The sequence below is a fragment of the Enhydra lutris genome, unplaced genomic scaffold (assembly GCF_002288905.1).
Source record: "Enhydra lutris kenyoni isolate GAN:26980312 unplaced genomic scaffold, ASM228890v2 scaffoldscaffold148, whole genome shotgun sequence".
In the NCBI taxonomy this organism is placed as follows: Eukaryota; Metazoa; Chordata; class Mammalia; order Carnivora; family Mustelidae; genus Enhydra; species Enhydra lutris.
Window position 1 is genome coordinate 54,158 of NW_019154232.1, and position 27,723 is coordinate 81,880.

At 37.3% G+C, this 27,723-nt stretch overlaps 1 protein-coding gene across 1 annotated transcript; it reads right to left on the bottom strand.

Moving 5' to 3' along the window:
• Positions 1-953: 953 nt before the first annotated feature.
• LOC111140067 (gamma-taxilin-like) lies at positions 954-26,545 on the bottom strand. The gene is made up of 8 exons (XM_022492449.1): positions 26,453-26,545; positions 15,071-15,241; positions 13,691-13,885; positions 10,903-11,022; positions 9,471-9,545; positions 6,545-6,637; positions 4,298-4,393; positions 954-3,334 (listed from the first exon to the last, which is right to left on the bottom strand). Exons 1-8 carry the CDS (start codon positions 26,522-26,524, stop codon positions 3,032-3,034), a joined length of 1,125 nt encoding a protein of 374 aa, XP_022348157.1. The 5' UTR covers positions 26,525-26,545; the 3' UTR covers positions 954-3,031.
• Positions 26,546-27,723: the final 1,178 nt, after the last annotated feature.

Below are 27,723 nucleotides of genomic sequence, written 5' to 3' on the forward strand. Positions count from 1 at the left end.
GAGAATACCTATGTTGCCATCCTGGCATGTCACTCACTCCCCATTTGAGGAGCAGCCAAACTCTTTCGCACAGCATGTGCACTATTTTACATTCCCCTAGGCAACGTACAAGAGTTCCAATTTCTCCACATTCTCTCCTTATTTTTCCTAGTGTTTACTAGTATTATTTGGTCTACTGAATATGAAGTGGTGTCTCATGATACTGGTTCACATATCACTAAATGTTGAGCTTCATTTCATATGGTTAACTAATGATTACCCTTAAAAAGGGGAATATCTATCCAAGTCCTTCTACCTAGTTTTTAATTGTCTTTTTGTTGTTGTTCTCGTTATCTCCTGCATAGTATACCCTGATCAGATATATGATCTATATTATACATTATCTTTGCTCTCATTAGATAACCTTCTTTGACATAAAGTTTTAAAATCTGGTTGTTTCACAGTGTAGGGCCAGACTCCTGGCATTTTGCATGATGTTACTCTCGACTTCATTTTTTAACCTGTACCTTAGCATGGTACTCAAATATTAGTTTTCTCCCAGGGTATTCAACTAAAAAATACTCACTCACTTGCTTGTACAGGATTAGATCAACTGCACCATATATTGTCAACAGCTGGTTAAACAAAAAGACAAAAAACATTCTATATGCAACTGTCCCTTGGTAAGGCCTGCTAGGACCAGAGAAATTAATGGGTACACCACAGACATTATTTACCATCCCCTACTTTATGTGGCTGAGGGGGAGTCCTTACAGTGCTCTGATGGAATAAAATTGTTTTTACCAACATCAGAAGGTAATCTCCACCAACCTTTGTTTTTTTTAACTGTGCAATAATTAATTAGCTGTGTTTTAAGACCTGAGAAACCAGGTATTAAGAAGAATTATCTTTGAGCTTGAATGTCACAAGTGAAGTTACAATCAGTATAAAGAATATACAGACACTGTTAAATTAGCCATCACATATTTATTCAACCTTAACAGAGTAGATAAAATAAGATTCACATTGGCAAAAAATCTCTACAAAATGTTTTTGAAAAGCAAAATATGGCTGTTTCATCAATTCTCTATCTTCATGAAAGATATTAGTGAAAAAATAGAGCAGTTTATTTAGTACTGCATCCTTTTTGGGGGGTATTTTCAGTTACAGTTTGAAAGAGGTAGATGTTTCTGTTAACACCTGAGAGATGAACTGTGATAACCAGGTGTGAAAAAGACAGTTAATATATAATTTTAAAAATACTGGTCTCACGACCACAAAATGTATTTTCTACACACATGAAAATGAAATGGCGTATTTTTGTACAGCCATGTTTTCTTCTACACCTTGGAGTCTACTCACACTATTGATTTTGCAACTCTAGAGGGTTCCACAAAATGGTACAACAAACATAATTTAACTGATTGCAACATTTAAACTTTTCCTGGGCCAGCCACAAGGTTTTTTAAATAGGCTGACAAACAAAGGCCAGTTAGTAAATATTTTTAAGACCTTCTCAACTCAAGAGTTGTAGTATGAAAGCAGCTCTAGCCAATACAGAGATGGTTTGACAACTCCTGTTCCAGCATATAGTCCATACTGCACATACTACAAAGCTACTTGGAAGGGAATCCTTGTCATAAGCTACCTTTTTTCTTGCTAACCAGAGGAAAAAATTCTGAGAGGAAACCAAATGCTTCCCAAGCAAAATCCAGATCTTGTCAATGTCTTATATTATTTTACACAGTATCTAACACAAAATGGTAGAGCACATGCTCTGATCCACATTGCTTCTGGCCCAAGATTTAACCTCCACGCAAAACAAGTACCACCAAGAAGTGCAGGAGGCACTTAACTACCTTAGTAAAATGATAAGACCTTACTTGCATCAGGGTTCTGCTGTGATATGATCATTAGTATTATTTTTAAGGTAAATTATATTTGTGACACATAACCTTCGTTTCCCCCTCAAAGTAGTGGGTCTTTGGAGCCTGACGGAGGGGCTTTTAAAAAGTTGTGGGAGGGTGGTGTCTGGTTTTGCCTCATCCTGGCAGACTAGCAGTGTCAAATGTCATGTAAATTTCTTTTCTCTCACTGTCTATTCCTTAATGATCATGGTCAGTGGTGAACATTTACAAGTACCTCACATCCCAGCCTATTTTACCTATTAGGTAATTTTCACTTTTCAACCCATTTTAGGTCATAAATATGACAGGAACACATACATAAGACTAGCTGTTGAACACTGAAATAAAAAAAGAAAGGAGAAAAATTACAAATTCCAGAAATTTTGCCATGGTAAAGGCAGGGGACTAGATAATTTTTTTTTTTTTTTGCCCCTTTCAACATGTGTTCTAAGCTGAAACCGAAGCAGTAGAACTATCTTTAGTGACTCAAGCATGAAACCTGTTTGTCCAATCACTTGCTTATGCTATTTTCTTTACAAATGACACCTACATATACATATTGAACCACAATCTTGCATTCATCTCAATTTGTAAGTGACCAAAATATTATTAAATAACCGAATCTATATCCAATTTGCTTTGCGTAGGTCTTATCCCACACTTGAGCTTTATTTTCAGATGGCATTTAAATGAGCTACTAGACAAAACTAAGCTTTCTTTTTTCCTTCCTTCCTTCTTGTATCAGTGGGCTACAGAGTTTAAATCAGTATTAGTTTTCACATTGGGAAACCATTCTTGGAACAACTTTCAATTGTGATACTCACACAAGGGGCAGGATTAAGGCAAATGAATACAAAAAGTGAAAGGATTAGGCAATGAACACATGTATTCCAGGGAAGGGGAAGGTAAGGCAGGTGTGCAATACAGCTGTGGAAAGTGTATACATTAAAACAATGCAAAACTGCTTAGCAGCCTCCTGTATCACACAGTCCAATAGTTCTTGAAACATACAGATATAATAGAAAAAGTTAAGAGCATTCACCACAAAACCAACAGTAACTAACACTGAAAAGTTATACACAAAATACCACTCAATACAGTGATCACACTTCATGTTAGTGAACTGAATCAGTGTCTAGAAGAGATCACGTAGAGAGGGTTTTGGAGCCGTGTTTTGTTTCATTTACTCCCTCAAGCTCAGCATCCAGATAGACTCCTGGAGCTTTACTAGAGGAACTCTTCAACTCATCCTGAGAAACAAGAGCAGTGCAGGACCGTATCAGAGGTGCAGCTAAATCTACATTCACTGCATTTACAGTGACCTGCTCTTTCAGGACTTCCACCTGCTCACTGAGCTCATTTCTTTCCATTTGGAGAGCTCTACACAGCTTCTCCAACCGTTCCAGTTTTATCTGAAAGGCCTTGTACTCTTTATCACGGACAGCTTTCTGAGATGGGGGGAAAAAAAAAAAGAATTCATGCAACCATTCTGCATGTAAATAGAAATTTTATTATTGCATACAAAAGAAAACTAAATTAAGAAATCTGTCCTTATACTATAAACTAACTTTTGGTCATCTGTTGAACCTCCCTCTGTTTTGGTATTTAAAATACTTAAAACTATTCTGTAGCAATGTAAAAGGGTAAGTACACTTTTTTCATTCTTCTTTGAAGTAATCAAAATCCACTTCTTGGTTTCAAGTATCTATATCAACTTAAGTATTAACAACATTCAGGATTTTAATTTGTAATGCTCATTTCTTCAATGTTTCTTCCTTTCCACCATTTTTTAACCCTAATATTTTCTCTCATGAGACATTATAACTACTCCTATCCAGTTTATGAACATGAGAAATTTACTTATTGTAAGTGGAATATACTTCAGCTTGCTTTACAGCAAACCTTACAAAAAGAACTTTGCTGCCTTTGGAAATGAGTAAGTCAAGATGCAAAAGCAACTGGGTTAAAAGATTGTGCTTTGTCCATAGGAAATCTGAATAAGGTTGTCTTCCTGGAAAAGTTGGGATTCTCAAGTTGTGGACTTCTGAACCAGCAATAGGAACATATGCTGGACACTTGTTAGAAATACAAAATTTTAGGACACACGTCCGATCTAATGAATCATAAGCTATTGGCGGGGGGTTGGGTGGGGGTGGGGTGCATCCAGTTTAACAAGTGTTAAGTCTGTATAAGCTAGGTTTGCTGTAGAGGAAAGCAAAATCTAGTTACTTTATAGGTATCTATAACACAACCCTGAGCTAGGAGGTTGGGGAAAGAATTTCGAACTTTCACCTAAGACAACCTAACTTACTGCAGGCAAGAGATCATATAAGGAAACCTCTAGAAGTTCCAGCCTGCCTTACTACTGAATAAGTGAATGTTCACTGTTCATTCAGGCAAAGACTTCTCACCTCTTCAGCCATTTGCAGAAGTACTTTATTATTATTTTCCCATTTGGCACGCCATATTATCATTTCTTTTTCCAGTTTTTTAATTTTCTTTGTCATCTGTGAATCAACACAATTGCAAATTTAAATTCTATGTGCATTCCTTGAACCACCACTAAAGTATTTTATATTATTCTTCCCCTCCCTCATCAGTGCACTTGCTTCATCCAGCTGATAGCTGTGCATGTCTTGCTGAAAGCAGCAATGCTTCATTATAGCAGAACTAATATAGCAGATGCCCTTACAGTGGCAGCAGCAGGAACCAAGCCAGGAGGAGTTTCATATTACCAGAATAACAACAAACTTGATCTCAATTTCAGAGGAAGCAGCACATGGGAACTTCAGATGCCACCACACTCTGAACTCTTTCAGTTAAGACTGGAGTGCCATTTATTCCAGCTAGAGGGAGCAAAAGATGGGACCAGCTTCTCCCTAAACTGTATCAAAAAGTGTCCCGGATCTCAAGTTTTCTGTAGAGATAGTACACTAAGCTAATTCATCAGATTCTTGGAAAGACAGATATTCTGAGTCCACAAGGAGTTTAAGAATCTAAAGCCCTATCAGTATCAGAAGTAAAAGCCAGATAATTCAGGCAAGTGATAAGGAAAATGATACTGAAATTATTATATTCTTAGCTTTAACCATCTTCACAATTCACAAGATTATTCTTTTTCAAGATTGTATTAAAGATAAAATGGAGGTAAAATAAGAGAGTTTCTCAAATTAATGTTACAGGGCCTGAATTCTCCAAAATTCAAAATTAGATTCAACTTTGCCCATCAATTACCCATCTTTCCAATATTCCAGTATTATTGGTCTGCACATCAGCTCTGTTCCTGTAGAGATACTGTATCAAGCACTGTTAAGGGAAACTAGGATAAGGCAGAGCCAATGCCCTGGGCCATAGGAAATTACGCAGAAAAGTCCCATGAGGCAGAGTAGGACAAGGGCTGTGGGAGGAGCTCCTCTAAGATCTCAGTTCAGTGCTGCCAACTGGGATCTTTACAGGCACTAGCAGCTAGCACAGAGGAATGCAATGTGTTGCAATCCAGCAAGTTTGCCAGAATGGCAGCAAACTAAGGAGTCCCTGGCCTGAGCTGCTCTGCATCAGTGACACTCATGGGCTAGAGTCCAGCTAACACTTTCCTCCTGCAGAGTTTCCCTGCCATCGGAGCACTTCCCTGAAAGGACTGACAGGTATAACCAATCTTCTGCTTGTTGAATTCAACACACTACTGGGTGTTAAAATATCTGAAATACTCTAATTAACATGGCTAAGCAGTGATTGAAATACAGTAGATACTTTTGTAATTCCCATTCTTAACAATGAAGGAACAGAGAAGTTAAAAACAACTTGTCCAAGGTCTACCGTAAGTGACGGCCAAAATTATTAATCCAAGAAATCTGACTAATGAGCATGTGTCCCCCACCACCTTGTAAGACCTAGTAACAGTCATGCCTGATATGTACTGGATGGCTACAAAATGCCAGCCTTACTGCTACTTATCCTCTCTTGACCACCATTTCTTTTTAAATCCCAATTTGAAAGGGGGAAATGCCAAGCTAAATCATTCGCCCCCAGAAGTTCCACAATGCAAATAACAGAACTCAGTTCCAAAGTCCACACTCCCAACCAAGGTGGCTGTTAATTTATTTTGGGGGAGGAAGAGGTAGGTAACTGTACCCTAAAATTGCCACTTAGCCCCCATTCTGAACTGGAATGACCACAACCAATTTTCTACACTGAATTTTAACAGCATTTGTAAGCTTCATAAGGACGTCTGTCCCCGTATATTATATGAAATAAAGAACACATTTAAGAGTAAAAATACACTCAGCTTACCTAGATTCTCAGATATAATCTATTTTAACCAAAAATACCATAACTTCCCATGAGCTTGATTTTTATTTACTTAAAGCTTTATTGAAGAACCAGGTAGAGATCATCTGAAGTGTTCTTTTAAAAACAAAATCTACTTCTAATGATAAGTTGCCTTTAAAAAAAGAATTATTATTAGTGATGATAGAATTTTGAGAGCATCAAGATCATGAGCAACTTGGGGTAATTTCAGGACAAAATGCCAGATGAAGATCAGAAAAGATGACGTTAAGATCATATCAGTTCAATATAAACTCATCCAAATACTAATTACGCTTAAAATGACCTCATATAAATTTAGTGGTAATATTCTACTAAAATCATGTAAATACCTTTTCCATTTCCTGCCTGAAGGTTGTAAAGAGTTCATTGCTTTTTGCCATGGTATTCTGGAATTCTTCAAACTTATCCATATAAAGAGAAAGCTACAGAAAAAAAGTAGCAAATATTCTGAGTTCCAGATAAGCAATTCAGAATCCCGAAGACTTGCAAAAGAACATAATATGGTGAAACATTAGTTACTTGTTGTAAGTGCTGCAATGAGGAAGAAATGCTCTAAAACTTTTGAAATGTTGTTGACTTAACCTAACTATAATGTTTGAAATGTTCAACCCTTTAGTAGCTGTATTATGCCACTTATAATGAAAACTAAAAATTTCCTGTAACTATAAATTCCCTGTAACTACAATGCTTTATGCACTAACCCACTGTACACACATCTGAAAAACTTCTTGGAAAAAAAATCTTTGTTTTATATTAGTAGCCTGCATATTTCTTCGCTTGATACCAAGGTTAAATTTTTCCTTAATGTAGGCAGGAAAACAAAACAAGCTGAAGAATAGTCTGGTTGAAGGACAAAGAATTTACTGAGAGAAGAGCTGAGAAAAAGAAGAGTTAAATTAAGGTAGAGATGCCCATTTTTCTTTAATGCCCACCCTCAAGAAATTTTTAAATTATAGCTGGGAAGATAATGCTAACTGAGCAACCCAAAGAGAACACAGCATGCTGCGTCACTTTTTTCTTCCCCTTAGAAAAAGAGTTGCAGCAAAGGGGAGGAACATGCATTGTAGTGGCCAGAACATAAAGCTTACAGACGTGAGTATTGAGCTAGGCTTCAAGATGGGCTGAATTGTTTTATGTAGACCAGGGGAAACCCTTTGGAGACTATCTCCATATATGAGCATAATTAATTTTATGTAAATATTACATAATTATTATTTATGTTACATGTTTCATATTATACATAACTATAATATATAATTATATTATGTTCAGGATGAGGAAAGAGGACCAGAGAAATATAGTTTTTTGCCCCAAAAAAGTTTAGAAAAGAATAAAACACAATCAGAGGCCTGGAAATAATACAAGTGGTATCTTTTCATTTTCTTCAGTGCTTAATGAGAACTAATAAACAAAACCACATCAACATGGTAGGGAAGGACAGGATGTGATATGATGGAAGCAGTCTACCCAGATATCACATGGAATGGGTCATATGGGAAACAGCATTTAAAAGCAAGTTCTGGGGACGCCTGGGTGGCTCAATTGGTTAAAAGCAAGTTCTGCCACACATGGGAAGGAAAAACAGACTAAAAGGGAGTGTTACCAGTAACAGGGTAGACAAGATGACTATAAGATAACCAAACCACTCCCATAGAAAGAGGAAGGTAAGGAAGGCCAGGTTGAATAGAAACAGGAGCAAAGTGGAAAATACCGTGGAGGCCTTATGAGCAGTCTGTAGAGGGACACACAGTGACAGGGTTTCCGAGGGTGCTGGCCTGCAGTCGGAGCACTGGTGTTACTCAGGGAAGAAAAGGGAGCAGTCTGGATAATTGAGGGAGATTAGAAGTTATGACAGTCTGGGCATGGTCTGCATGTACTGAAAATGGAACACCCAGATAGACTGTCCCATCCGAGAGCTCAGTGCTGGGCCACACTGGGTAGTTAGGAAGTGGCAACTCCCATCATACCTGGACTTACATGCCTACATTATGGTCAACACACACCATTGTGACTCTATACTCAACAAATGCTGGAAACTGACATGTGAGACTGAGACTTGGAAAAAACAGCCATATTTAGGGACTAGGACACAAGGAGGTGACAGCAAAGGATACAAGGTAATGACCAGATAACTCGCTGACCCATGGTGACACACAAGTACAGACAACAGAAGTTGCAATGAGAACAACCCAATGGAATCAGAGCTGCCCGGGAGCTTGGTCAAAGGCCTTTGCTGACTGATACTGAAGAAACTGTCAACAGTACCACTTTAAAGAACATTTTCCAAAGCTGTATACACATGTGCACCTTCTCCACATCAATCCTCTTTCCCTTTTATATGGACTTCTGAGTGTGCAGGGCTAATAAGCAAAGGTTTAAAGTTTCTAGAAACATGCTAAGCAGAGTCATAACTTATGCTTCATAACAAGAAAAGACTTCTCATATCTGTTTCCTCTTCAATTTTCACACTAAGTGAGCCTACTAGTTTCATCACTAATATCACATTAAAAACTGTTCCCAAAGTGATAAAGAGTATTCACAAAAGGGCTGCTGATCAACATCTGTGCCAGTCTTAATACAGGAGTATATTTTAGAATTAAGAGAGTCCTTATGTTAAACACCATTTAATAAAGTTTTAAAATATGTGATAATTTTTCAACAAAACATAATTTGGTTAACTAAAAGAATAAATTATATGGATAAATACCTAATTGTTACTGTCTATAAACATTAGGTAGATATTAGTAAACTTTTAGAGATCTTTTCCTGAAGCGAGGATGCCACATCTGCTTTCTTTATCGCACACTAAGCAACACTTAAGAAGGTTGAACTGTAAACAAAGAATCTCAATTCCTGCTTAGAAAAGTACACACACATACACACACTCACCTGCAAGTGAATTTGATGAGCATATGCCGGTTTTTAAAACTACACATAAAACAAGATATGTATTTTCTGCCTGTTTTATTTTCCTCATAGAACAAAATTTTCAAAAGACCCTGGAGAGAATAATCTAGGACAGTAGAAAAAGGACACTGAAAATAGGCTCACCAGCTATTCAGATCAGTTTGGGATTAAGGGATTCTTTGAGACACAGGACTCACAGTGCTAATTTGAGAAAAGCTCTAGTCAACTTACGATGACTTAGTTACTGTTAATGAAGAACATTCCAAGAGGTCTATTTTTCAGTTCTAGCTGGCATTGGCTGGGAATAACAAGACTCACAAATTCTACTATCCTCTGTTGTCAAGTTACCTGCTGTTTTAATTGTACTTCTTGCTGTTTCATTTCTTCATATTTGTGCCTCGATGCTGTTGCTTCTTTTAATAACTAGAAAACAGAAACATTCTGGCAAAATAGTAACAGCAATTATACATGTGGCTAAAATGTCAAATGACTGGATACTTAGGTTTCCTGTTCCCTCTCATTATTTTAGCAAGAATCATAGGTCAAGAATCCTGTTATAGCAACTGCCATGTATTTCTATCTTTGATCTGCACCACTTGCTAATACTGTAAATGTGGGAAATATCTTTAAACCGCCTAAGGAGAAAAAGTACCTTGGAAGCACAATAAGGTTTATAAAACTCAGAGTTAAATAATCATGCTTAGGTGAACAAAATCAGGCATTTACACTTAGAAGCCTAAAACAGTGCTGCACAAAACACAAAACCTTGTGTAAAGCAAAGCACAAAACACAAAATCTTAATGTTATCTAGGTGGTTTAGAAACCCTTCTACTCCATGAGAGAGGCAAGATGAGCCAGGCAGAAAGGTACACAGAGCAAAATAGTGAAAATAGACATCAGGTTTCTGGTTATATTTTTAAAAGCAGGAAAGAGGAGGGTCTAGTTTTATACCTGGGTTTTTATGAAAATTATATAGTAAAGTTGTATGGCAGACAGTTGTGAAATTCAGTCTTTGAATTTCTGAAGTAAAATGTCACATATACTACAAATAAGCCTGAAAGGTTTGTAATCCAACCAGAAAGTATACATGTAATGAATGCATCTTTAGATACATATGTATATATGTATACACACACACACACACACACACACACGCACGCACTTTATATTCCAGGTTGGAAATGGTAAGTTTCTTCAGTGTACTGCTGTATCACTGCTGCATTGTATTAAAGGTGTCCATGCCTTGAAAAATCCATCTCTCTAAACTCAGATTTACTAGGGGGTTGTCCACATCCTGAGAAGACTCAGAAACTGAGCATTCCATCTTATAATTACTTCGGCATCTAGGTTACTTGAATGAAATGTGAAATGCTAGATCGAATAGTCTACAATTTATTTAAACTAAATTAAACATATATAGTTTGATTTGTATATGTTAAACATGAGATTTCACTATGTTCACAATTACTGACACACAAAATAATATGATTATTATTGGGGGGAAAATGCTGCATGATCAAAAACCAAGATAACTTTCTACACATGAACAAAGTCACCATCTACAGGTATTTCCACTAACTTGGTCTAATAGTTCCAAGTCTATTTTTGTAAGAAAATTTCATCAGAAATAAAAAGCGGAGTGTATTCCAACATTTCTCAATCTTTACAGTCAAAAAAACAAATTGCATCCCCAGGTCTATATAAAATATTGAATAGAGTTACATATTTTAAATGATTTGTTTACAATTGTGCGGTAATGTTTTTAGGAAACAGTACTTACAAATTCTTTCTCCCTTTGGTGTTTTTCATCAGCTTCCTGTATGAGCTGTGTTGTTTGCTGAAGCCTGGCATCCACAAGCTGTTGCTGCAGGTCCTTATGTTTGAACACTTTATCAATATGCTACAGAAAATAAAGAATTTCTTCCGTCACTCAATAAAAAATGGTATACATTGGTGAGGGAATACAACACAAGTTAACAATAATTCCCTTTGCTGTTCTTCCTGCTCATACTACCATAAGTAGTAACACTGGGTCTTTCTACCCTTGTATTTGCAGAAGCAACTATTGCCAACTTGCAAACCACTCTGCAACTGCAGAAATTACTTCCTCTGACTACCAACCTGAGACCATCTTTGTTGTTGGGGTCTAACCCAATCAATTGCTTTGTTATTTCCTGTTTTCTGCTCAACACTGAAAATCAGGTTCAAGCTATTAAAACAACCAAATAACAACCATCAAAAAGTAACAACAACCAAAAAAAACCCAGTTGGTTAAGAAGATCAAACCACTGAAGCCATTCATCACACACATTATTCCTGGATACTTTCCTCATTAAATTTTCCCAAATTTCTTAGTATAGATAATACCATGATAAATGGTAGGAATGGCCTGCGGTTGAATCTTGGCTCAATGGATGGCCTTGGACAAATCCTGTTCCTTGATGAATCTCAGCTCCCTTATCTTTGAGAGACAACCACACACGTACTTTCCAAAGTTACTGTAAAAATCAATATTTAATGTGCTCGGTGCCTGACCACATAAAACACTTAGTAAACTGAGAACAGGTCAGCATTATACCCAAGCTAGGTTGTGAAGTAGTATTTCTAGATAATAAAGTCATCAGAACATCCTTTTCTGATGCAGAAACATTACAACTTTTTGTTTCGATATTCTATGTGATAGGAAGAAATATTAGTTAATAATGAGTCATCTAATTAAGTTTTAAGGAGTGCACTAGATTTGTCTCTGACTACAAATAGTTTGTTTTAATTATTAAATTATATTCTGACCCCATCGCCAAAAAAGGGGCAGGTGAGAGAAAATTCTATAATACCTAAAACAAGACTTATGTGTAATATGATTTGAACATACACTTTCAAAATATGCCACTATAATAACAAAGTAGGCAGTCATGGGTTTCAACAAAAAAAATGAAAGAAAAAAAATTTTTTTTAAAGATTTTATTTATTTGACAGACAGAGATCACAAGTAGGCAGAGGCAGGCAGAGAGAGAGAGGAGGAAGCAGGTTCCCTGCTGAGCAGAGAGCGGGGCTGGATCCCAGGACCCTGGGATCATGACCTGAGCAGAAGGCAGAGGCTTTAACCCACTGAGCCACCCAGGCACCCCTGAAAGAAAATTTTAAGAAAATGAGGATTTTATAAATGTACTGAAAAGATCATCCACTCTGTAGGCCTGAAAAGGAGTTTCTTCAATAAATAAACTGCACAGAGAAAACACAGAGATGGAAACTTGTATTTGAAAACAGACTTGAGACATAACCAATGAAAAGTATAAACCTTGTCTGGATCTGATTCAAACAATCTTAGGGGGTTCCTTTTTAGGGGACTGGGGAAGAGAAAAATGTGGGTAGTGACAAGGCAGTCGATTAAGTTATTATGACTAAATATTTTGGTGTGAAAATAGTATTGTGTTTCTGCTTCAAGAGAGTCTTTCCATTTCAAGATATGCATTCAAATAGTGCTGAGTGAAGTAATATAACACCTTGGATATGCTTAAACATAGATTTGCTGTCAAAAGATGAATGAGAATGGTTAGGAAAATGCTCAAAATCCTAAATATGTTTCTAAAGGCTGTAAGTAACACTATTAAGTTAAAACAATCTAAAATTTGAAGTCAAATTGGATAAATGCCATAGAAATTGTTTTTAGGTTTGTTTGGGGGCTGTTTTGGGGAATAAAATACACCATTTTAAAATTTACCATTTTTAAACTGGTCAGAATATTTTTAAATTAGTTAATTTTAATCTGCTTTGTAAGGAGTTCAACACACATAATGCCACATTTTACTACCCCCCCCTTTTTTTCAAATATTATACTGACTTTTTAAAAATTATTACTATGTCAGTCCCCATACATTTTACTACCCTTAAAGCATAATAAAGGCAGAGAAATGTACCCTTTAGAAAACCCAAAGGCTCTCACCCTGTACGTTTGAACTCTGAAAGTAACAAAATTTAACGAGCATGTTATCACCAATTTCCTCTTAAGCTAGATATCACGGTACTTCCAGACAGTCTGCAAGATAACTGCAACTGTGCAGCTATTAATCATTCCTGTAAATTCACCAAGAAGATTGGGTATTCTGTTAAAAGGGTCTTTTTTACTCCCCAAAAGTATGGAAGGTAGAATGCAATGGTACTATACATTTTAGTATCATAGCTTTATGATGGATTACCATGGAAGTCTGAGATACTGGATACTGGGGGATATATATTTATTTACCCTCACATTGGATATGGGAAAAACAATTTATATGTTTAAATTACAATATTCAAGTAACACATGGATAACAAATACCACTCAACATGTCTTGCAGAAGATACCGCACATATCCAAATCCAAAGACCCTGGGTCATCAGTGATGATCCCCAATTAGTCCTTCAGTTCACAGTTTGCCTAATAATTTCCTAATGAATTATCTAATGAATGCCTGACTACCACTACCACGTGTACACAAGTTTTAAAATATTGTCCTGTGACCATAGTCTTTAGGTGGAAAGTTTTTCATAATAACAAGACGCTATCTAAAAACACAAAACATGTTTACCTCCTCTCTTAGTGCATACTGTTCAACAAGTCTCTTCAGTTTCTCTCCCAGTTCGGTGTTTTCCTGGCGGAGTTTGGCATTGTGTATGTCATGTTGTTCCAGCTGTGCTTGGATCTCATTTAAAGTCAACTGGAAACGTGCAGTTGCTTCTTTACGATTCTCTTCCTCTTCCTGTGCCTGCTGCATATTTTCTTCCTTATTATTCAAAATAATTTGTTACTGGTATAGTATAAGCTTATACATAAACTGCTCATGTTACTGCTATGTCATTTCATGTAATCCTGCCCCAAGTATTGTTTCTCACCTACAAGTCCTTCTCCTTATCTATGATGAGAAAACTCTCATTTAAAAGCAAACATATTTCCTAAGTAGATAATCAGAAACAACTGCCCTGCTACTAAATAAGTATTTGCTGACTATGCAGACCTTACTACCCAAAGCACAAGTAAAGACCTTCTCCACAGTCTTATTCTTCCTCATTATTTTCCCAATATTCTCCTTACTGGTTTGACAGACAGAATGACTGATATTATTCTGTATCGGTCTGAAGAGAGATGTCCCATTTGCTTTGCTTTCACAGCCTACTTTCTGAGTCACACCTTCCAATTCCTTAAGAGTCCCTACTTATATGATTATTTTATATGACATAAGACTATATCTATATGTATACATACACGCACGCGCGCGCATGCGCGCACACATACACACACTTTTTAACATACACGCACATTTGTATTTAAACAACCGAATAGCTCAAGATTGGCAGAAAATACTCAGGCACACTAGCCACTCAGCATCCACAGTACAGCTCTATACAACCTGTTTTTCCTTCTTAAACTCATTTTGATTCAAGTCTATACCTACCAGTCTCTTCATTTCAGCTAAGCATTTCATTTCTTATCTAAGAATGTGATAACCAACTACATTAATGATCAGCATAGTATCTGGTCACCTTGAGCTTCCTTAATAAGCAGGAAAGCTATGGCCATAAACATCAATACCACCTACATTCCCTGTGATTAAGTATAAGGTACACATACTACAAACTATAAAGCTCTTCCTCGAAGCTGAAACCACCATCTGGATAGACAGAGTGAGTATTAGATTTATAATGGACAAACCATTATAATGGACAAACCCAGGCAAAAATGAACAAAACAAGTAAGCAAGGTACTATGTCCCTGAGGACCCCACAATGTCCTCTGCTCAGGAACCTAATCAATCGGACCAGTTGTACCTAGGATTATGGAACAAGCAACCATTATTAAAACCACGCACCACTACAGCAAGTAAAGCAAAGATTTACTTCAAATATATACACAGGGATTATAAAATCACCCTAACAATCTCCTGAAAAACAAAAAAATGAACAAAACTAACCTTTAATGTTCTATTGTGACGCTGAAGTTCCCTGCAAAGAGACTCTAGTTTGCTCCTTGCCAAGACAGCTTTGCTATGTTCACTCTGCAACTGAACTTTCTCTTTCACGATCTGGGCTTGTTTCTTCTGCAGAATCTTCATTTGCTTCTGAACATTCCTGCTCTCCTCCAGCTAAAATTAACAAGAACTTTATACATTTACAAAGGAAGAACCCCTGACTTACAGTTGACAGAACTGGAAGTACCACCATGGACTCTTTCCAGTACTCTCTTAATCAGTTGAGACATAAAAAAGTATGCAAATAATTTAGGGAATGAAGAAAATCAACCTCAATGTCCATTTTTTTAATTAAAAAGAAAAACATCTTTTAGGAAAACTTCTTTTGAATGCACGTCATGTGGTTTTGCTTTTCTACAAGAACATACAAAAACTACTTTATTGAAAAAATAAGCAGCTCTTCGTGAGTGAGAAGAAGGCAATTCTAGACTTAGAGCAAATTATGTGAGTCTTGCTGACATTTCAATGACACTTTCATGAGGAAAAAAATGTTGACAAATGTTGATTTATTGAACACTCCTAGAGGTGGGGCACCTGCGTGGCTCAGTCAGTTAAGCCTCTGACTGGGTTTAGGCTCAGGTCTAATCTCATGGGTCATGGGATCCAGCCTAGTCCTGCTCAGTGCTCAGCAGGGAGTGTGCTTGAGATTCTCTCTCCCTCTGCCCCTTTCCCCACATGCTCAGGTAACTCATTCACGCGCGCACGCTTACTCTCTCTCTCTTTTTCTCTCTCTCTCTAATAAACACATCTTAAGCAAACAAACACTCCTGGAGGCAATATGTTTACAGCTACTAAAAATGCTTTTGATTTCACTGAAATTCCTGCTGGAAAAGAGTAATTTTGCTTTTGAGTCATACTATTGTCTGTAAGTACAGCACATTTAAACTGGTAATTCATTAACAGTCAGTATACAATTAACAAAACAGTAGTAAGTACAGGGAAAACAATTACTTTAAATGTAACTGGACTAAATTAGCTTATCAAAAGACACAGAGTGGCTGAATGGATTTAAAAAAACAAGACATAACTAGTTATTCGCTGCCTATAAGAGCATCACTTCAACAATAAGAATGCATAGGACTGGAAATGAGATAGAAAATATAGTACATGAAAATGGAAACCAAGAAAAACTGGGGTAACTATACTTATTTCAAACAAAATGGACTTTAGAGCAAATTCCACTGAGACAAGAAGATCATCCAAACAGATTATCAATCTGTGGATTTAAAAAGGTTAGAATAACATAACACAATAATAATAATAATAATAAAAGAACAAACAAACAAACAAAAAGGTTATAACAGACAGACACTAGGAGACATCCCACCAAAAAGCAGAATGCACCCTCTTCTCAAGTGCACATGCAACATTCTCCAGGATAGGTCTTATGATAGGCTCCATACAAAGAGACAGGCCCCATACAAAGAGAAGACTGAAATCATATCAAGGATCATTTTCAAACAATATGGTATGAAACAAGAAATCAGTAACAAGGGGGGAAAAAAGGAGGGAAATTCACAAATCTGTGGAGATAAACATCGCATACTGAAAAACGAATGGCTCAATGAAGAAATCAAAAGAAATTAAAAAAAAAAATCTTCTGACAAATTCAAGTGGATAAACAACATACCAAAATGGGATGCAGCAAAAACATTTCTAACAGCGAAGTTCTTAGTAATAAATGCCCACATCAAGACACAGAGCCCAAATGAACCACCTAACTTTATACCTCAAGGAACTGCAAAAAAGGGAAGAAATAAAGCCCCAAATTAATAGAAGGAAGGAAACAGCACAGGTTAGGGTGAAATAAAAAGACTACAGACTAAAAAGGCAATAGAAAACATCAGTGACTAAGAGCTGATTGAAAAAAATAATAAAAAAATTGACAAACCTTTAGCTACACTTAACAAGAAAACAGTAGGACTCAAAATCAGAAATGAGGGAGTAGACATAACAACAAATACCACAGAAATATAAAGGATCATAAGAGCCTGTCACACACAAATACAGAGCAACAAATTGGACGACCTAGAAGAAATGGGTGAATTCCTGGAAACAGATAACCTATGAGCAGAATTAAGAAAATACAGAAAATACGAACACTCAAATTGCAAGTAAGGAGAAATCAACTCAGAAATCAACAACTTCCCCACAAACTAAGGTTTAGGAACCAAGGGCTTTACTAGTGAATTCTACCAAGCTTAAAGAATCAACACCACCCCTCAGTCTCTTCCAAAAAAATTGAAGAGGAGGGAACACTTCTGATCTCATCATTTTCATGAGGCCAACATTACCCTGCCAGCGAAACCAGACAAGGACATGACAGGAAAGTAAATTATGGAACAATATCCCTAAGCAGCACAGATGCAAAAGTCTTCAACAATATATTAGCAAATCAAACTCAACAATACAATAAAATAATCAGACACCATGATCACGTGGGATTTTTCAGGGATACAAGGATTCCATATTCACAAATCAATCAATATGATACACTACAACAACAACAAAAAATAAAGGATAAAATAGTAGGATCATCATAGTACATGCAGAAAAATCAATATCTATTTATGATAAAAACTTCTGATAAAGTGGATTTCGAGGAAACACACCTCATCACAATAAAGCCATATGTGATAAGCCCACATTTAACATCACAGTCCATGGGGAAAAGCTGAGGGGGGCACCTGTGTAGCTCAGTAAAAGCATCCAACTCTTGAGTTTGGCTTGGGTCATGATCTCAGGGTCTTGAGATGGAACCCGGTGATGGGCTCTGCACACAACATGGAGTATACTGGAGTTCCTTTCTGTCCATCTCCCTCTGCTCCTCTCCCTGCTGATACTCTCCCTGCTAATACTCTCTCATTCTCCTTGTCCCTCTAAATGAATAAATAAAATTAAAAAAAAATCAGTGTTTCCTGATCTAAGATCAGGAAAAGGACAAAGATGTCCACTTTAATTCAACACAGTATCAGAAATCTTAGCTATGGGGTGCCTCAGTGGCTCAGTCGGTTAAGAGCCTGCCTTCCTGCTTTCAGGTCATGATCCAGGGATTCTGGGATCAAGTCCTGTGTCGGGAAGGGAGCCTACTTCTCCATCTACCTCTGCTATTTCCCCGGTCATGCTCTCTCGCTCTGTCAAATAAATAAATAAAATCTTGAAAAGAAGGAAAAAAAATCCTAGCCAAGCAATTCAACAAGAAAATAATATTAATAAAATAATCCAAATTGGAAAGGAAAAAAGTAAATGGAGATGACATGGTATTATACATATCTTGAAAACGCTTACAACTCAACCAAGAAATTGTTAGTATGGCTACAAGACTCAGTAAAGTTAAAGATTATAAAATTAATATGCAGAAATCAACTGTGTTTTTTTTCTCTATAGCAACAATGGGAATATCAGAAAGAGAAATTAGGAGAATAATCCCTTTTACAATTACACAAATAATAAAATACCTCAAAATAAATTTAACCAAGAAGATGAAAGACCTATATTGATAACTATAAGACACTGATGAAGAAAAATGAGTAAGATACAAATAAATGCAAAGCAATTCCATGCTCATGGGCTGGAAGAATTAACATTTTAAGATGTTCATACTACCCAAGGCAATCTACCAATTGATGCAATCTCTATCCAAATTCGAATGGCATTTTGCACAAAAAAAGAACAATCCTACAAGAGGCACAAAACCACTATGGTGATTAGGATGGAAGTTTCTCAGAAAATTAAAAACAGAATTCCCACATGAGCTGGTAATTCAATGACTGGGTATTTACCCAAAGAAAATGAAATATAAATTCTGAAAATTGTGTGTCTCAAAGTTTATTGCAGCATTACTTATATCAGCCGGGACTAGAAGCAACCTAAGAGAAGTAGGTTAGAAAAACATGGTATAATGCACAATGGAATATTATGCAGCTGTAGAAAAGGATGAGATCATGTCATCTGCACCAACACAACTGGACCTAGAGGGTGCAATGCTAACTGAAATGAGTAGACTGAGAAAGACAAATACCACAAACAAAAAGCAAAACTAGACCTATTAGCACAGAAAACAAACTGATAGTTGCCAGAGGGGTGTGAGGATGGGCAAAATGGGTGAAGGGGAGTGGGAGGTAACAGGTTTCCAATTATGGAATAAGTAAGTTTCAAGAAAAAAAGGTACCGTCCATGATATTGTAATAGGGATATAAAGGGACAGATGGTGGCTATACTTGTAGTGAGCACAGCATAGTGTCTAAACTTGTCTAATCACCATGTTGTACATCTGAAACTAATGTAACAACTGTACCCCCCCAAAAAAGAAAACTTTAAAAACGAAAACAAAATACTGTATCCCAAATGTCTCCTACAAAGAAAAAATAATGGATCAAAGACATACTTGAGACATAACTGTAAAACTCTCAACAGAAAACTTGGGGTAAAAGTTCATGACACCGCATCTGACAATTTACATTTCAGTGTACTAGACCTGGACCTGATACCAAAGACACAGGCAAGAAAAGAAAAAACAAACAAGCAAACAAACAAAAAACAAACAAAAACAACAACTGGACTCCATCAAAATTAAAAACTGTTGTACATCACAGGCACTACAAGGAAGCGAAAAGACAACACACGGCACAGAAAAGAATGTCATGTTTAAGTTCCATATCACAAGAGATTAATATTCATAGGTTATAAACATAAATTAATCTTAAGAACATAAGAACAAAATAACACAGTTATAAAATGGGCAGAAGACTTACACACACATTTCTCTGAAGAAGACATACAGATTGCCAGTAAGCACATAAAAGATACACAATATTACTAATCATTACAGAAATGCACATGAAACTGCAGTGAGATACCATTTCACACCCATTAGAAAGGCTTTCAACAGAAACAGAAAACAACAAATATTGGCAAAGATGTGGAGAAACGGGAATCACTGAGCACTGCTAGCTGGCTACAGCCACTGGGGTATACACAGAATTACTATATAATCCATAAATTCAACTTCTGGGTATGCACATGATATAACAGAAAAGTAGGTATATGAACAGATTATTTGTACACCCATATTCAGAGAGGCATCATTCAAAACAGCCAAAAGATATAAAAAAATGTCCAAAGGATGAATACATGAACAAAATGTGTTATGCACATTTTGTATACATGCAATGCATTATTATTCTGCTACAAAGATACACGCTACATGAACTGCGATATGCTACATGATATAAAACAGGTGCAAAAGTATTTATGCATGCACGCTACCACTTAAATGAGGCACCCAGCGTAGTCAAAAATCACAGAGGTGGGAAGTAGAATTGTGGTTACTAGAGGCTCAGGGAGAGAAGAAGGAGTTACTGTTTAGTAAGCATATAGGCTTGGTTTGTTTCTAGATGTGGATAGTGGTGATGGTTCACAACAACATAAATGTATTTAATACCACTGAAATGCATTACTTAACAGTGGTTAATACGGTACATTTAATGATATGTATATTTTACCACAATGAATTAAAAAACAAAACACAGATACACAAGACCAGGGCTGGAGTTTCATATGGGCCATCTACAATATGGAACCACCAAGACTGGCATTTTGTGGACAACTGTGGGTCAGTGCAAGTCTTCAGTGAGTGAAAGAGTTGGGATGACCAGAAAAGCTGGTTCATGACAACAACAAGAGAAAAAACAGCATGACAGCTACATTTGTCTCAAACCTTTGGAAACACAGGTTTTAAAAAGACAGAGGAACAGAAAGAAATGAGAAGGGTGCACCTCCTAGCCTCAAGATATTTGGGCACTGAGAGAAGACCGAAAGGGAGTAATTTCCTTAGAGGAAAAACAGCTTTCAGCAATGTAAATTGAGGTACTGATTTTAGATACGGCTATAAATTCTGGAGTTTGCATTTCATTTGGTACAGAGTAAGAATCAAAGAAAGCCATGTTGTTTGGTGGGGGTCAGAAGGAAGAAGGAAAGACATTACCCATCTCTCAAGACCTAAAATCCGTAGTCCTAGGCACTATGGCTTTCACTTACGGCCAGGAGGCAAGATTATTCTGGTAGTACGGCTCGAAGATCGGGGCCTAGGAATTGGTTTCTAACAGACAACCGGAATCTGCAGCTTTAGTTAACTGTATTTTTGTGCTATCACTTGCAAAGTCTTCTCTATACGTCATTTTATTTATTGGAGCCCTCTCTATTTTTTTCTTGATAAGTGTAGCTGAAACTTTGTCAGTTTCGTTAATCTTTGCAAAGAAGCAGCTTAGTTTCACTGATCTTTTCTACTGCTTTTTGGTCTTTTTCATTTGTTTCAACTCTGATCTTTATTATTATCTTTATGTATTCCTTCCTACTATTAACTTGGGGCTTTGGTCTTTTTCTAGTACACTGAAATGTAAATTTAGGTTGTTTGAGATTTCACATTTTCTGAGGAAGGCACAAATTGCTATGAACCTCCCTCTGAGAACTGCTCTTGCAACCAATAGGTATGACGTATTCCCATCATTATTTGTCTCAACATTTAAAAAAAAAGTCCTCCAATTAATTAAATTTAATTCCTTTAATGATCGACAATTTAGCACATTATTTAACCTCCATACATCTGTGAACTTCCCACTTTCTTTTCAGCTTGAAGAAGTCCCTTTAACATTTCACATAAAGCTAGTTTAGTCATGATAAACTCCTTTAAGCCTTTGCCTATCTGGAGGATTCTTTACTTTTCCTTCAATTCTGAATAACATCTTTAGCCAGGTAGGTGTTCTTGGTTAGTTAAAGTTTTGTTTTCGTTTGTTTGTTTTCCTTTCAGAACTTTGAATAATATATCGTTATATATATATATACTCCCTTCTGGCTTGCAAAGTTTCTTCTTAAAAAGCTGCTGATGGTCTGATAGGGTACCTATATATATAAGGTTTTTGGTTTTTTTGTTTGTTTTCTCTTGCTGCTTTTAATAATCCCAGTCTTTAGCTTTTAACATTTTAAGTACAACATGTCTTGGTGTGGATGTCTTTGGGTGCATCTTCTTTGGAACTGTGCTTCCTGGATCTCAAGGTCTGTTTCCTTCTCCAGCTTAGGAAGTTTGCACCTATCCTTTTCTAAATAAATTTTCTTCCTCCTTCTTTGCTCTCCAACTCGGAGCCTTATAACGCAAATGTTAATCCCCTTCATGTTGTCCCCTAATTCCCCCCAGCTATCTTCACCTTTTTTTTTTTTTTTATTTTTTTTCTTATTTTTCTTTTTGCTGCTCTGATTGTGTGAGATCACTGTTCTTGCTGCAGAGTTCACTGACTCTTCTATCTCACCTAGTCTGCTGTTAAACCCCTGTAGTGTATTTTTCAGTTTAGTTATTGTATTCTTTTTCTCTTTGGCTCTTTCTTATATTTTCTATCTCTTTGTTGAGGTTCTCACTGTTTTCAACCATTCATTTTCCAGGTTCAGTGAGCATCTTCCTGACAATCATCACTTTGAACTCTTTATCAGATAAACTGCTTATTCTGTTTCATTATGGTTTCTTATCTTGCTCTTTCCTTTGGAACATATTCCTCTGTTTCATTTTTCTTGACTCTCTGTCATAGTGTCTATGCAGCAGATGAAGTGGCCACCCCTCCCAGTCTTGAAGGAATGTTTTGTGTAGCATGAACAGCAGAATTCAGCAATGCCCTACAACTTGGTTGTCTGTCAGACCTTCCTGATTGTCCAATGGCCTACTTGTCCCTTCATAAAGTCACAGTGTGTTCAGTTCACCAAGACCTGCCAGTGTCCCAAAGTACACAGATCTCAGAGATCACTAAGGTTTGTGCTGACTGGAAGCCAGGCCCCAATAACACATCTTAAAATATGCAAATATATGGAGTTCTGTAGGACCAGAAGCATAAGGCAGGCTGCCTGCCCGAACAGGAGATCTGGAGGTGCTCCCGGGTGAAAGTCATAAAAATCAAGACTCCAGATGAGCGAACAAGCTCCTTTCTGAGAGATACTGTGAGCTACAGTGAGGCAGTAGAAGAGAACAATGATGGCATACTCTGGCCTCTAAGAGAGAAACTACATAGACCCCTAGAAACCTGAAGCCTGCCCCTTGAGCCAATGTTTCAGGACAAGCAAATGGACATTTTTTGCAAGACTTGCTGCTGTGTTTCTGTCCTAGCCAAGGACTATCTCTCTGATTGTTACAGCCCTATGGGACCCAGGAACACAAGACTCTCTGGCCACTGGACAAGGCATTCAAGAGATGTTCTGTAGGCAACAGACACATGTAAGAGCTCCTCTCTGAGAGAGACTGGTGCTCTGGAGTGGGAGACGGAGATCTCAAAAACAAGACATATCTTTCAAGGTCTTTAGAAGTGTTTACATTCTGCCTATATAGGCATGTCTATTAGAAGACTGACCCTCAGATTGCAGCTGTGATGATAAAGTTTCTCAGAAAGACTGAAGATATGTTTTAGTCTGCCCTGGGGATGGTAGTCAGTGAAGAATTGTCTCTGCTTGTTACAGCCCTGTGGGATCCATCAGATCAATTTCCTCAGCCTGAAGAGCCAGACAGCAAAGGGTTGTCCCCTGGGAGGCAGCCACAAAAGCTGGGTCACCAGACTTGTGTAGAAGCTTCCCCCTGGGAATTGTGGAACATGGCAGAGGGAGAGGTCAAAGATGCTACACACCAAGGAAAAAGAAATAAAAGAATGGTTCCCACTGATTGTAGCAGCACACATGGAGAATGCAAAGATGGCATCCACTAAAGGGGAAACAAAAAGTCCAGAGTTAAGTGAAAAAAAGGCACTCATGGGCTTTAAGGATAGGGGAAGGATACAAAAATGGTACCCGCTATCACCGCAGTCCCTGAAGAGCATTCCAACATGCCCCTGTCCCTCAGGTCCAGACTAAAATAATCAAATGAGCGTCTTTCACATTAAGTCCAGGTGCTTTTCAAACAGTGGCTTCTGTGTTGGGCCTCAGGTCAAGTGAATGTAGGCACAAGCCCTTACATAGCAGTACCTCAGTTTATACTGCCCTTTGAGTCTTGCCAATAGAAATCCTACCAGTATTCAAAGCCAGATTATTGTGGGGGTCTGTCTCTCAGTGGCAGATCTTAAAAGCTGGGATGTGTGATGTGAACTACGACCCTCTGTTCATCACAGAGAAGGTCTGGATTTGTGAGTTCCCTCAAGATTGTTGACAGCCATGTCAGAGACAGGATTTGTGTCTTAGTCTCTCCTGTCCACTGATGTGGCCCTTAGCTTTTTTGATAGTGGCATTATACTCTCAAAGTAGTCTCACTGTTACGTATCTTAAGTCTACTACTCTACTTTTTTTAGGAAATTAGTTTTTCAAGAAACAAAGTATTAGAACTTTTTTTTTCCAAAACAAAATATGCCTGTTTTATTACTCATAAGAACTACTGATATGAATGGGATGAAAGGTTACTCACTAGCATAAGTCTCTAATGTGTCACTTGCTAAAACAAATGCTGTAATTTTTACCGATGTCCTCCTCCTAAGTAAAAGCCCACTTGATTTCGGTTTCTCTAAGTCTAGTCCCTGAGCCAACAGCTTTGGTCATTACCTAGGAACTTGATAGAATATGGTACTTTAGCCATGCCCCCCACCCCTGCCTCAAATCCACTATAAAGTGAATTTTACATCTACTGAATCAGAATCTACAATCAAAATTCTCTGGTGATTTGTATGAGTTTGAGGATGCCCTAGCCCACTATGCTAGTCAATTTGCTCTTTCCTGCCTAATCCTTTCATGCTGCCTGCTGATATCATAACACCAGGCTAACTACCCAACCTTTCATCTTTCTGTCACTTTTCTATGCGAATTTCACTCCTTTCTCCATCTTTTTTTTTTAACCACTTCTTATTTGATTTTCATCATGTGAGTGTATCATTACAGACTGACTTCCCTGCCCAGTGGAAGCAAACTTTTCCTTTCCTGAGGCCAGCAATCCAACACTCTGATTACTGACATCTTTGCATCTGGACAATTTCTAGGCCTTTTCATTGATGCTCAGTGGTTCCCACCTCTCACAATTTTAGAAGATGCCACTGGGGTATATGTATACTACCTGAAGGAATAGTAACTATAATTGTTTCAGTTCTATACTTAAGAGTCCATTATTCACGAACCATAGTATGTTTTGATACTATGAAATATCTATGATATAGAGTATGATATAAAGTCATTGCTTTAATAACACGTGTGAATGCATAAAATTCACTAAAAATAATTTACATAAATATTTCACAAAACACAAGAATTTTGGCATTTACATTAGAACCAATAACTCTTAAAAAAAAAATCCCACTATTTTTCAAAAGATCTTATGACTTTCCTATTCTTCACTTTTTTTTTTTAAGACCTTATTTATTTTACAGACAGAGATCACAAGTAGGCAGAGAGGCAGCAGAGAGAGAGAGAGAGGAAAGCAAGCTCCCCGCTGAGCAGAGAGCCCGATGCGGGGCTCGATCCCAGGACCCTGGGATCATGACCCGAGCCGAAGGCAGAGGCTTTAACCCACTGAGCCACCCAGGCGCCCCTATTCTTCACTTTTAAAATTAACGCAGGGTTTCCATGTTGAAGAGTGCTTCCACATACCCCAAAAAAGAATTAATGTTACTTGAAATAACATAGGCCATTCTCAGAACAAATTCTTTTCTATGAGTCAATTTCTTTGGAAGATGGGGGAAAAAATATGATGCCTGCCACAGAGTGGGTGCTAAGGAAATATTTTCGTAAGAAACTACTAGACTACTTCATCTAATTCACAACATCAGTCAAATTCCTTAAAGTTTCAAATTTAATCTGCTTTCATGTCTAAAATCCCTCAATTTACATATGAAATTATTCCCTCACAATGTCAGGCATGTAAACATACAATGAAAATGCAAACTTAGAAATGCTAAAACTAGGGCTCCTTGGTGGCTCAGTCAGGTAAGCATCTGCCTTCAGCTCAAGTCATGATCCCAGGGTCCTGGGATCCAGCCTCTCTGCAGGCTCCCTCTCCCTTACTTCCCTCCTCACCCCCATGTTCGCTTGCTCTCTTTCTCAAATAAATTAATAAGATCTTTAAAAACAAATGCTGAAACTGAGTTTTACAAAATCTATTCTAGAATTCAGAAAGCAATAAAATGTTGTATATGTCATACCATTAAATGGGCCCATACAATCAACCTAAGCCTCAAGAAATTAGACTCTTCCCTTCAATTTTGTACTGAAATACAACTTTACTTTTAAAGCCATACCAAAATTCTATTTTAAAAATGTATCAAGCACACACACACACATTTTGCTATATTTTACATTAAGTTTTGCACCCTTAATACTTACAAGATCAGCATATTTCTTACAGAGAGCTGCCAGCTTCTCCTCTGGAGTTGAAAGAGTGTTTAAGGCGTGCATCAATAATAACACTTCTTTTCCTGAAGGCCAATAAAAGGGAAAAAAAGTACCAGAAGGAGAAAATTAATCCAATCTGTAAATTCTACATAAATTTTATGTTCAAATATCCATATTATGATGGTAAGGGTGTAAGTCAGACACAGATTCACCAATAAATCAGGGAAACGATTAGGAGGAATCCCCCTGCCCCCATAAAATTTCTTCAGTTTACTAACATTATTAGCAATTTACTATTTGGCACTTGGACAGTAAGCACACCACTTCTTGAAAGTTTAAAAACTTACTTAACTGCTGATTCCAAGGTAAAACATTTTACAAACGGTAGGAATGTTTTCAAAACCTTTCCACTGGCCAAATACAAATACTGAGAGAAGTTTAAGACTGCTCATCTAGCACACTCTGCCTATCTAAAATGCACATAATCCACTGTGAGTAACAACTTTTCCAATGACCAATTTGAGCTATAATTATTTTCTGGTGATTTACCAAGCATATTCTGGGTATTTAGAGTCTTACACCATACAAAACGATAAACTCAAAAGGGATGAAAGACCTCAATGTGAGACAGGAATCCATCAAAATCCTAGAGGAAAACACAGGCAGCAACCTGTGTGACCTCACCCACAGCAACTTCTTGCTAGACATGCTCCAAAGGCAAGGGAAACAAAAATGAGAATGAATTTTGGGACTTAATATAAAAAGCTTCTGCACAGGAGGAAAACACTCAACAAAACTAAGAGGCAACTCATGAGATGGGAGAAGATATTTGCAAAAGACATTTCAGATAAGAGACTGGTATCTAACATCTATAAAGAACTCATCAAACTCAACACCCAAAAAACAATCAACCCAGTCAAGAAATGGGCAGAAGATGCAAACAAGCATTTCCCAAGAAGACTTAAAAATGGACAACAGACACAGGCGAAAATGCTCGACATCACTGGGCAAATCAAAACAATGAGATACCACCTCCATGGTCAGAATGGCTCAAATGAACAATCCAGGAAACAAGAGATGTTGGCGAGGATACAGAGAAAAGGGAACCTTCTTACGCTGTTGGTGGGAATGCAAAGTGGTGCGGCCACTTTAGAAAACAGTATGGAGATTTCTGAAGAAATTAAAAATAGAGCTACCCTATGAGCTAGCAATTGAACCACTAATTATTTACCCAAAGAATACAAAGACAGTGATCCAAAGGG